The sequence below is a fragment of the Bombus vosnesenskii genome, unplaced genomic scaffold, assembly GCF_011952255.1.
Source record: "Bombus vosnesenskii isolate JDL3184/JDL3185 unplaced genomic scaffold, Bvos_JDL3184-5_v1.1 scf7180000013263, whole genome shotgun sequence".
Lineage (NCBI taxonomy): Eukaryota > Metazoa > Arthropoda > Insecta > Hymenoptera > Apidae > Bombus > Bombus vosnesenskii.
The window spans coordinates 8,880,805-8,892,994 of NW_022882923.1; the positions used below are offsets into that span (position 1 = coordinate 8,880,805).

Consider the following 12,190-nt stretch of genomic DNA (forward strand, 5'->3'; position numbering starts at 1 on the left):
GTGTGGAGGAAACGAGGAGGAAAAATGATGAGCCAGAAATAATTAGCGAGGTTGCAGAGCGCAGCCGACCGAACGCAGATGTGCCAAGTCTGTATGAAAAATTAATGACATCCCGTTCTCGGCAGTCTCTTTCCCCTCGCCGCCCCTAACCCTTTTTTACTTCCCTAGCGCCAAGTTTATTCCCTCTTCGCTATTTTTTTCTCTCCTTTTTACTTAAGCCCGGTTTCCCTTTATTGCCAACCCTCTTTTGACGATCTCGCGTGTCTCGACGAAATTTAGCCGCGCCACGATCCCCGATAGGCTCTATAATTATCCCGTTTTATCTTCATCAGGTAGGGTGGGTCTGGGGGAACAACTCGCGACCAAGGAAGCGATATAACCTTCGTTCAACCGTTTACTCCCAAGAACGTTTTCCATTCGAGGTCCGGCACACTCGAACCGCGGTTATTTATTCTTTCTATACTCCAACGCGTAGCGCTACCTTCTTCCTTTTAATCGCCGATTACCCTTTCTACCTGTTCCATTTGCCGCTTTCTACTCCGTGCCCGCTTCTCCAATCTGTCACCTTCTTTTTTTATTTGTCTCCATTACGCGCGTCCATCATTTTTCCGTTTCCCTATTCTACGCCATCGCCTCGTCTCGTCTCGTCTCGTCTCGTCTCGTCTCGTCTCGTCTAGTCTCGTCTCGTCGCGTCTCGTCTCGCCATGTCAAAAATACGACATCGTTTTTCACATTTTTGCGCCGCACAACGATCGATAGGTTACATACGCGACGATGGCTCGATCTGCTGCTTCGTAACAACAGAAGCAACGATCGACGCTCGTAAACGCAGAATCACTGATGCGTTTAAAACGATCGCTCGCCCAGTTATCGCTTCTATATCGGAATGCGTTGCACGTTCTCTCTTCTTTGTCTTTGCCTACGCCGGAACAAACATTCCGGGCAAAACGTTTGCCCCTGCCCTACCCTCGTAAACCGAACTTGTTTGGTAAACTAGAAAGACCCAAGAGGAATCGTGGCGCACCGACACGAAAATCAAAATTGTAGGTTTCCCGCGGACCGGATGCTTCGTTTAACGTGGCATGTATGCGCGATTCCCGAACGCCACCGCAAATGGACCGATGGAGAAACATTTACAGTTAATATTATCCCATTATAAAAGCAGCGACCATCCTGTCGCGTTCGACGGCCGACGTTATAACGTAGATATTGATAAACGAGAGAACTGACGCGTCTGTTCGGCATAATACGGATAATTTATGATCGCGAGAGCGCGACCGAGTTCCTCTTCTACTCGGCAATTAACTCGTCGATTTCTATCCCCCGCGGATATCTTGCAAAAGCTCCGACGGCTTTTGATATGTCTCGGCTAGGCGCATCTTTTATTTATTTATGCTAATCCATTCTCTTCGGCGGATCGTCTTACCGCCAAGTTTACCATCTCTGAAAATTTCATATGTAATTCTTGCATCGCTCCTATACGCACGTCTTCGTTCGCGAGTATCGGAACGCTTGCCGGAAATGAGGTACGCTTTTGGTATTTTAGAAAAAGTTGTTCGAATCGCCAACAACTATCGATAAATTAGCTACTGTCAAGTATAATGTTGCACCAAGGTAGGATATCGATCGCCCCGATCAATTCTGACATTCGGAGGTTATAGGTTTTCTAGCGTGTTGGCGATGAACGCGATATTCCGATCGATCGTTCGTTTCCTTGACAGTTTGGGCCAATTATCGCAGCATGAAGTGGAACAGAGTCGCATACGCGATTTCCTTGACCTCGGTCGCACGAGACCTCTTTTATTTTTACCATCTTCGAATAGCAGCAATTAGCCGATGGGACTTAATTCCGGCATCGTCATCAGGATCGTGGCGCTCGGTAAATTTCACGAGTTGACTGGCGATCTCGGAATTCGTCCGTTTAATTATTATCTTTGCACCATTCGTGCTCCTTGACGCGAGATTTTTATTTTTCCGCTTTCCAACGACTTTTCGTCTTTCTCTTCCGTTGTTTCCCTTCCCCCGCTTCTCTTTTTCCCTCCCTCGTCGCAGACTCGCGCACCGGAACGCCATAAATTCTAGCCATCCTACTCTCTTGCTCACCACCCTTTTCCTCTTCCTCTTCCTCTTCCTCTTCCTTTTCCTTTTCCCCCTCGTTCCCTTCTTTGTACCTTTCGTTCTCCTCTTGCATGTCCCTTTTCGGCCCGTGCTCCTCGTTCCATCGCATTCATGTACGAGAAAAACCGCGACAATGCCGAAGAAACGGCAGAACGTAATTAGAAAAAGTGTCGTTTCTAAACCGTTCCTTTATATTCTTCGGCTCGTCCACTGCAAAGCGAATGTCAGCGTTCGTGCGTTTCGCTGGCTTTCCACGTTTCCACGTTTCTCTCCCTTCCGTGGGAAGATTATTTTCAGCCGGAGGTGTCGGCGAGGGCGCAAAGGCAGAGAGCAAGAGGATTTGCCGTTATCTGCGTGTATTCGCGGCGCAGATCGCAGATACTCGGCGGCAGGCTGGAATCGACGAGAGACGAGGGTCGCGTGTCTATAACTAGAAGCTAGATAGATATCGAGAAAATCGCGGTTCTCAAAGCAGAAGGTAGTCGCAACTTCTCGCTGTAACAACTTTCTGCGTTTTCCTCCAAGCGAATTTCGTACGAAAGAATCAAGTTAAAATCGCGTAAAGCTACTCACCCTTCTGCCCGAGGAGCACGGCGATCAAGAGCAGCATAAAATCCATCGTCGGATACGTTCCTCGGTCGATCGGATCTCGAGATCGTGGACAACCTTCGCTTTCACCTATCCAGTGTCGGTGTTCGATTCTTCGATTTTCCTATTCCGCGTACTCAGTCCTCGACCCACATTCAATTCCTCCTTCTCAGCGGGCAACGACGATCGCCGACGATCTACCGCAAACACACACGTACGTACGTTCACAACACTGTGTAAACGATATTATCGTATTACCGAGTAGGAAACGAGTCTTCCAAGGAGTCCGTCGCGCTACGATATCGCAAGATTACTACAGCGAGTAAAAGGGGCGGAATCGTTGCGGCGGCTGTACCACTCTCGTCTTTGTTTCGGCCTACTTTTATCTGGCGACTTTTTAAGCGGCGGTTGAAGCCGACCTTACCGAACAACAGTCGCGAACGCCTCTTTTCACGCTGCCAATTCTTGCTTCGACGCCTCGCCACGAGAAACAGTCTCGTCCCCTGTGTCTCGGAATCATCTCTAACAGAAAGCGCGCTGGGGTAACCGAAAGCAAGAATTTCGCGTTTTCTTGGTCCGCGGCACGAACGAACGACGCTGTAAATGCGAAGAGAGACGCGTCGTCGCGCCCCGACCCTTCGTGCTATTGCATCTCGCACCCTCTCGTCGAGAGGGTTCCTCCTCGAGTTCGTTTAAAAGTCGTCTCGAGCGTTAAATACTTGTGGCCGGGATTTTGAAGTTTCCGCGATTTCCGAGTAGCGCCGCGTCATCCGATCTCTCGTTCGATAGCATCGCCGACGATAGTTTGGCACCGAGACAGGTCCGTTAAGAGGGCGGGTAATTTTCAGCGGAATCTCGTACGACGATCGCAACGTCGACGAAAAGTAACACGGTCGAGGATATTTCGGTTCGTTCGGACCCACTCGAGCAACCAAGAAATTCTCCGCGATCTCGGAGAGAAACGTTCGAGCCTCGAATTTCGCACAATTATCGTATATTTCGTCGCGGCCTTCTCGTTTGAACGATCGATCCGAGCGGCTGTGCGGCTCCGAAACGAATCGACAGAATTCCGAATCGAACAGTTCCGGGAATAACGCGGGACGTCGATACGGAAAATCTGGCTAGCTATTTTCGTTTCGAGGAACACCGAACGAGCAAGAGAGAGAGAGAGAGAGAGAGAGAGAGATAGAAGGGGGAAGGTGCGAGAGACGACTGGAGAAGGAAAGGGGCCGGTGTGGTGGAAAGAGAAAAACGAAAGTATGCCGGCGTACGGAAGGTACGGGTTTTAAATGCAACTTGTTGCAATCTCGCCGAAAGCTCCGAGCTCCTTCGACTAGGAACGCGCACGTGTGTCCTTCCCTCGGCGAGCACGCGTGTTCGAACACGGCAATCGACTGTAACGTCCGAAGATTGATCTCTCGCGAATTCGTCGACGAAATTTACGCGTGAATCCGCGAGTTTTTCTCGCTCACGAATCACACCGCGACGATACGTATAACCGTGTTCGATGTTCGATCTTTGCCGAGATCGTCGGCCGAACTGTCGTGGAAACTGCTACCGGAAGGGAAACGATGTAGGTCGTCTGCCGCGGACGGAACGAAATCTCGAGGTCGGCCAATACCTCGTGTAGACAAACAACGGTCGAATTATTAACCGAGGTAGGCGGATGTTTGCTCGACGATACCGGATCGCTTGGAATCGCTGGGAATCGCTCGGCCGATCCTTTGTTTTTCTCTCGTGACACGTGCACGAGAGCGGCCGTTAGCTGGACACATGCACACGCCGATTCGATTCTCTTTCGCTCTCCTCTCTTTCTCTCTCCTCGAACCTCCTCCCGTTTCCGACCGTGTGACGCGAATGCGTATTGATTTGACCGAGACTATTCCCTTTCGGATCCATTGAAAGAAGGGGTGGAGCGTGGTGGGTGTACCTTGGTTCGTTTATTTGTTGACATAATTGCAGCGACACGATCAATTCTTCACAGTCGGCTCCCTTTTACGTGACCAACCAGGCGATCGTTAGATCGATAATACACGGCCACGTCCGCCTCGTCGCGTCCGCCCGATTCCGTACCTACGCGAACCACGCTCGATTTGCTCGCACGTACTCCGTGATCCTTCGATCGCACGAGATTTCCCCCACCGCCGTGCTTAATCGAATTTCAAAGTTCTCACAGGGACTAAACGTTGATCTTCGATCGGGATTAAGAGCGGCTTACCGCAACGCCGTCGATAGCCGCTACTTCTGCCAAGGCTACTTCCGATTCATCGGCTACACACGACCGTTGTCCTCTCGTAAGCCAGCGCGATCCGAACAAGACGCGATCGATCGGTTGCGGATCGACGCGCGGAGAAGCGAGAAAGCGGAAAAAGAGCAAGTTGCAAACGTGGAACGTCGATCGCGACGACGACGGAGTATCGGGTACGAGACGAAGCGAACGGATCGATCGTGGAAGTTTCAGCGACGAGCGAGGACGGACGATCGAGAGTCCGTTCTAACGGCAGAGATCGAGAAGCCGCGAGATTCGAATTCGCAAAGGACGGTGCGAGGCCGACGACCGATGTCGTCCGCTTCCTATATCCGAATTTCCTGTTTGACGAGAGACAGGGGCGAGTGCGATTCGCATCGGTGAAGACGGGACGTGACGCGGCGCGACGCGGCGCGGCGTGACGGACCGATTCGAGGACCGTCTCGGAGGGAAAGTTCGCGTCGCGGATGGCCGATGCCGACTACGAAAGCTCGACGTCGCGCCAGTTGAGGACTGTGCGCCGGTAGGTCGCATACCTGGGCGCGTGCGCGTTACGAGTCGAGCAGGTGCGAAATGCACGCGGCTGTCTATACCGAAAGCTCTGACACGCGCGTGCAACGACACCGAGCGACGTGCAACCACGGTTACGATCCGAACTTTGCTTTTCGACGTTCGATCGAATCTTTGCCGGTACGCGGATAATACGAGGCCGCCATAAGCTGCGCGAGACGGAGATGGTCTCGATGGCCTTTCGTTCGTCGAGTATCTTTTCGAAGCATTCGAAGACAGCGACGTCGAGTCGATACGAGTAGAGTATTTTTGCGATATTTTTGTTCGATCGAGTGGCGCGAAACGACGATCAACTTTAACTTCGTTTCTCGTTCGGCCGTTCGCGATATGTTTTTTAAACGATAATAGATACAACAGCACGTTTCGTAATTATCAATATCCAGTAGCGTTCGCTAACCAGTCCTCGTACAACGCCGGTCGATACGAAACAACAATTAATTCCACTCTGATTGTTATTAGTATTCACGGCTTTGGCAACGTGTTCCATTTCCGATCGGGTTGGTCGAGGTTTTTCGCACGGCAAATTGAAAGTAATACGAAACGTTACGGAATTTCGGATCGATGCGACTTAACGAAGGTGCGCTGATAAAAACACGACGATAAGCGTTCCGCGTAAATTTTGACTCTCGCCCCCGAAATCCCGGACACGTACGTAGTTTTGCATGGTCGGTAATTCTATGCATTCGCTGTTCGTGATCCTGTAAATGTAGCAGATCAGAGAGAAGTAACGACCTGAATCGTGCATTCGATTAATTGTTCGCAAGATCGAAGAGAAACGTAGAGGCCGATAGGCGAAACAATTATTCCGTTGTTCCACTATGCCGGGAAAAGCCGATGCGCACGAATGGATTCGAGGGGTACTTTAAAGGCGATAATAAGCTCGGTCGTTCGTAAACGCGTGCCGCGGGGAAATCTTCGTAAATGGAAAAAAGAGGGGAAATTAACTTTCTACCGTTTTCTTCCCTCGACGATCCGTCCACGGAGCGAGATCTCCGCTTTCTGCTCGGCAAAAGGAGCGCGTTTGCCGGCACCGTTGCGGAATCTCACGGCCCGGCCGTTACAGCTACGAATGCAGTAGATCCAGCCGACATAAAAATTTCTTTCCAACGGGATAATCGTTTTTTCCCTGCTTCTCTAGGCTTCGTTCTCCTCCACTTTGCTTCACTTTGTTCCGCAAACTGAAACTGACGCAACAGCCAATTTCGTTCGTTACGGTAACGATAACGGTAATTGTTAACCGTGCGCGTTCTACATGCGGCTAGTAGTGGACGACGAAGGGCAGGATACTCTCTCGTTCTCGAGATCAAAAAGCTGCTCTTCCTCTCGATGAGTCGCGACCGCTTCGCTTCGCTGCTCGCCGGTATCGTTTTTCTGTCGAACTCGCGGACAAACGTCGAAGCCCGAACCCGAAGACGTCAACGTCGAGACACCTGCAAGAACGAAGAAAGCACAAATTTTCTTTATGTGTATGAGTCGGCGATCGTAGTTCTCTCATAATTTTCTCATAATTTTCTCGTAATCTTCCAGGAGGATACATCTTTTACTCGCTAGAAGGGAAGGTTAATAGTTTCCAGTTTTACAACGATTATCGTAATTCGACAAACGCGCGTTATTTTGTTATTTCTTGCGTAACTCTTGGCTCAAATAACCGACTGGAATAACGCCGGCGTGTTACTTTCTCTCGATGCACCTAAAGTACGCGATACTTTTTCACTCTTGCGTTATCGCGTCAAAGACTAATGGTGTCATGTAATTAGACTGCGGATTTTTATGCAATTTGCCCGCTTTTATAAAGGGAACGGAAGAAACGATGGAACACGCGTAGCGTACGTGTACGCGGCAGGTGAAAATAATTTGTTTCGCTTAGAAAAGATCGTTACGAGTAGAATGCACTTGGAATATTTTATACATCGTGGCACGAGAAAAAGGTACACGGCAAGTTTGATCGTTCCGTGCAAAGTTCAAGATTGAGTTTTAAGACGTCGAAGGGTGAAACGGTGACTCAAAGAACCCGGTTACTCTATGCGATAATACGTTTTGTCGCACAATCAACAGATACCCGGGTAAAATCGTTATATCTAGGCATTGAAGAGGGAAGGTTGGTAGGAACGCGAAGAAACACAGTGGAACACGTCGAAATCCTGTTCCCTTTATGCTCGTTGCGGTGCTCCTTTGAAAACAGTTGCGGTACAAATCCCAGTTCGTAGGTATAGACGATAAATTCCATTGTGGTTTGCAACGGATTGAGAAGACAGCGAAATTGTTTTCGCTGAAAACCGCGCATATGGTCGAGCCAACGATTTGCGGTTACGCCATCAAAGACGTTGTACTTTGGCCAGCAGCTTCTACGAAATTGGCGTAAATCGATTATCCGTTCATTAATCGACCCACGCGCGCACGATAAACGATCGAGTCCGCGAGCCGGGGAAATGGTAGGACGGACGCTCGGAAATTACGTCGAAATACCAGTTTGAGAGAGACGGACGCAAAATCGTATACGTCTTTCTTATTGGCGGTTCGTCCGAATATCGACGCGTTCCACCTCTCCCTCCGTTCTCCTTTTCGTTTTCGTTCTCGTTCTGGTTCTCGGCGGTGCGGCCGTCGTTGCATCTACCGAGATATTGCTCGCCACCGCTGCCTCCTACGCCAACCAGACGTTTGCCTAGCCAACGGCAGACTGTGATCGTTCTTTGTTAAAATCCTGCTTATCTTCGAATGAATAATTCATCGTCTCGTTTATCTTTTCGCGGCGGTGGAGCTCCGCGAAACGGTCAACGTTAAAAATAAAATTAACATAAAACGAGGCCAGAAATGTGATTTAAGACGCGTAAAAAACTCCTTTGCCGGCTAGACCTCGGTCGAGAAACGGGACGCTAAAGTTCACTGGTTCACCGGTTCGCTCGCTGTTGCGATCAATTTCCAGTCGCTGGACTACATACAAACGTAAATAAGCCAGTCGAAAGTATAAATAAACAAATGTAATGTAAATAAAGAAGTAAAGGAGAATGTAAATAAATAAATCGATATGCCATAACCCGCACGCGATATCGTGTCGCGTTTTTTTCAAATTCTCACGATGGATCGCGATCAGAGGACGACGACGTCTCGCTCTGTAACCGTTACTTGAAGCGATCGAACGCGCGTCGATATAAATTGAAATCTCGTGGCACGCGCGTATCGATTTCAACGACCATCCGGTGTAATTAGCGAATTACAGCAGTGGCCAGCTGCGCGTTAAATGGCGCGAAACGGTAACACGACATGCTGGCCGTGTAACAAGAACAACGCGCGGCCTGGACGCGCGCGTTGCCTTCTCTCAGACAGATTGCGATGCAGTCTGAAAGCGTTCGATCGACGTTTCGAACGAATCGCGAAGCAATTCCTTCTCGCCGACAAACTTCCGTAAGTGTAACGCGCGTTCGTACGTAGCAGCTCGCGCGCTACTTAACCCGAATAAATAGGAATGTTCCGCGTCTGCTGGAAGATAGTATCGACCATCCTTTCCAGCTCGTCGCACTGGCAAACTCCTCCTCTTACACCTTCCCCGACTTTTGCCCTTCTCTCTCGTTGCTAGGTTTCTCTCGCTTTCTCGTTGGACGCTCGCTCGCGCCCTCCGTCTCAAGCCCTGTTGCACCACCTCGAGCAACCTGACCGTCTGAAACGTAACCTGGCGGGCGGAAGGGGCGCGAAGGGACGGACGACCGGAGACCGAACTCGAGGGTGTAGCTTTCACGACCTTTCCAGGCTACGGAGTTAATATTTATCGAGGCTGCCTGTAATTTTCTTGGGAGCCGGCTGCTGCGTACCCCCTCGCCGATGTTGCCCGGGATGGAACTAGAGGGAAGAGAAAATAATTAAGGTAACTTCGACCAATCCTCGTGTATTCGGCGCTACGATATTTCTTTTTCCAGCTCTTGGTCGACCGAGACGCTTTCCATTCAACGAGCAGGCCCGATGGATCGTTCCGGCGAGATCGTTCAAATTATTGACTTTGCCTCGTACCTTTCTTTTCTACCCGAGCCGAGTAATCGAGAGACTGGTTCGCGAATTCTACGACTTCGCGTACGTTCAGCACGCGCTCGTGCCTCGTCTTCTTCTCTCCCTCGGAATCGATTCCTGTTTGCACAGGTATCGGGAACATTGTTTTCTTTTTTCTCGCTCTTTCGCTCGTTCATCGACGTGCGTTGCCGCGGGATACCAAACGGCGCGGTTCCGTTCCATCCATCGGCGTTTGCTTCGAGCACGAATCTAAGCTCTTCTCCGATAGAAAGAAGACACACACAGTCGCTCCATCGTGAAACCCATATCCACGATCGTCGTACACCACCAGGCTACGTAACTACGATACACGACCGAGTATGAGAATAATACCTCGCGTTTCATTACACGCACCATGTAGTAGCCAACGCGGCTAGAAAAGTGAAAACTAGTTACGAAGCACGAGGGTATCAACAAGTTCGCTCGTTTCGACGGCGAACAATGACAGGCTGAAGGAAAGCGGGAGGCACGAGGCTGGAGGCACGAGGCACGAGGCACGAGGCACGAGGAACGGCACTCGAGACTAGAGTCGCTACCTACGGTTCTCGTTGTATTTCTGCTCGCTGCCTGCTGCTTGATTTACAACGTAACGCGACCGCGTTTGCTATCGGCCACGATATTCCCACCTGCCTCTCTCGATTAATCGGTCCACCCTGTCGCGGTGTTAATTTATAGGCGTGTCGATCGGTTGGCGCGAATTGTCAACAAGTGGCCGATTCCCTGCGAGCAGAACGCAAGGCGAAAACCGACGGTGTAACGCGAATTCCGATTCCATCTTTTTCTCTCGAATCGGCCGCGCGGTTCCGAAATCCTCGCTCCTGGCTTCGGTTCACCTAGTTACACTGACATCGATCGTGCCACGGGGTCGAAATAAAACGAACAAAAAAAGCCAGAGCGGCAGCAGCAGGAAGGGAAAAAGCGAAAAAGGGAATAAAAATTAACGGTAAAACGAAGGTTCTTGGAACGGAGCGATGTTGGGCTGGCGATCCTCTGGGAGGCCGAAAATGCACTTTTTATCGCGCTACATCTCGTATGCGGCGCAGTATCAGGCCCGCGCATACATATTTCCTAGCACGTTTGCCGCACGTAGCTCGTTCTACGGCCACGTCCCTCGTTCTCGATCGTCTCCTACGGCTAGGTAAACGTGCAAGGTCGACCGTGCTCCCGCCTTTACGAAGTATCGAAGAATCAACGAACCGTTCCACGAGAAGACAGAAGCGACCAGGTCCTGGTAACCGCTCGAGCCCACGACTCGACACGCTCTCTCCTAAAATTCTCCGTGGATCTCGCAAGCGACGCTGCTGTTCGCGCAAAAAAGACCACGAGTGGCGACGTCCGCTTGGGACAAGTTTTTCTTCGGGAAACACGTACACCGGAGTATATTAATCCAGCCAGAGGGCAAGAAAGTACGGGAGAAGTAAAGTCTTTTTGCGGTGCTCTCGTTCGGAGGGGAGCAAGCAGTGCCATCGGATCTTCCGGTAGCGCGCCCGGCATTCCCAGTGTACGGCGACAAGAAGATTAAGCGGCTTCTCTTCGCCGAGCCGTCCCTTCCGGCATTTAGTCGTTGTCGAAAGAACACGAGAAACCGGGGGGGACCTCCAGACCGGAGACGTACATATTTCCAAGCTGATAGGCTGTGGATCCATTTATCCGTACCATTTTTAAGCAACAAGCCTGTTGTGCTACGTCTACGAGATTATGGCAAGACCAGGCAAACGAACGCGGTTCCGATTGGTTTCACGATTCGTACGATCCTAAAGATCCGGCACGTCTCTGTGCGAAAGTCTACTGCGCATTTTTGGATCGCTTTTGAATTCGACTAGCCTGTGCTAGAATCCGACAGCGCGAATTAAAGCGATCCGAGGGGATTAAAGCGACCGGCGAGAAATTCAGGCTAACGCGACGGAGAAGAAGGGGGAAATTGGGTAAAAAAAAAAAAAAAAAAAAATAGCTTGTAATCGATAAAATAAAGAAATAAATAGTTCGATTCGTTAACGTTTTCTCTAGTTTTGGAAAAAAGATTTATGGAATCCGTTTTAAACTCGGTTAAAAATCAAGACGTCGCACCTTTGACTCGGTAACGCATGCTGTTCTTAATGACTTATACGCGACGCAATTTCCAGCTCGAGTCGGTGGAACGCACACCGCACCAGCACCAGTCTTTAATCAATTATGCAAATGATTTGCGGACTGCCGCTGTACTTCCTTCCCCTTGCGTCACGAGGACGCGCAATCCAGAGTTCCCTTTCCCTTTGTAGCCGACATCCCCCGTGAACCATACCTCCTGGCCGAATACTCGTCTCATTCCCGTCCCATAGCAACATCGCGTGCTTCCCGCCGCTTCTTTCGTTTTACTCCTCGCCAAAACTCGCGACTTGTTTATTAAAACTTTCGAATTAACTCGTTTTAGACACGTTCGTTTTCTACTTTGGTCGGCCGCGATATATTATTTAGCGGCTCTCTCTCTCTCTCTCTTCCCCGTGGAATTTCCAGGTAAAATACACGGACCGTTTTCTCCCTTTTCTCTCTCGCCTAGTCAGTGACCGACCGTGACTCTCGTATACAAACCGCCTAACCACCGTCATCATCCGCCGGCTCTGCCAACGCAGTTTTGCTTTACACGCGTAT

At 50.2% G+C, this 12,190-nt stretch overlaps 1 protein-coding gene across 5 annotated transcripts in view; it reads right to left on the reverse strand.

Annotated features, from left to right (window-relative positions):
• Positions 1-12,190, reverse strand: part of LOC117232802 — a 143,119-nt gene that overhangs the window by 40,790 nt on the left and 90,139 nt on the right. The window contains exons 1-2 of one of the 5 annotated variants that reach the window (XM_033492486.1): positions 6,477-6,831; positions 2,692-2,903 (exon numbers count right to left, since the gene is read on the reverse strand). The exons of 2 other annotated variants lie outside the window; for them this stretch is intronic. In XM_033492486.1, coding sequence (XP_033348377.1) covers positions 2,692-2,737 — 46 coding nt within the window. In that variant the 5' untranslated portion in view covers positions 2,738-2,903; positions 6,477-6,831. Of the gene's footprint in view, positions 1-2,691; positions 2,904-4,636; positions 5,067-6,476; positions 6,832-12,190 lie in introns of those variants that run through there. 2 more of the 5 variants (XM_033492496.1, XM_033492476.1) reach the window with 2 other exon arrangements.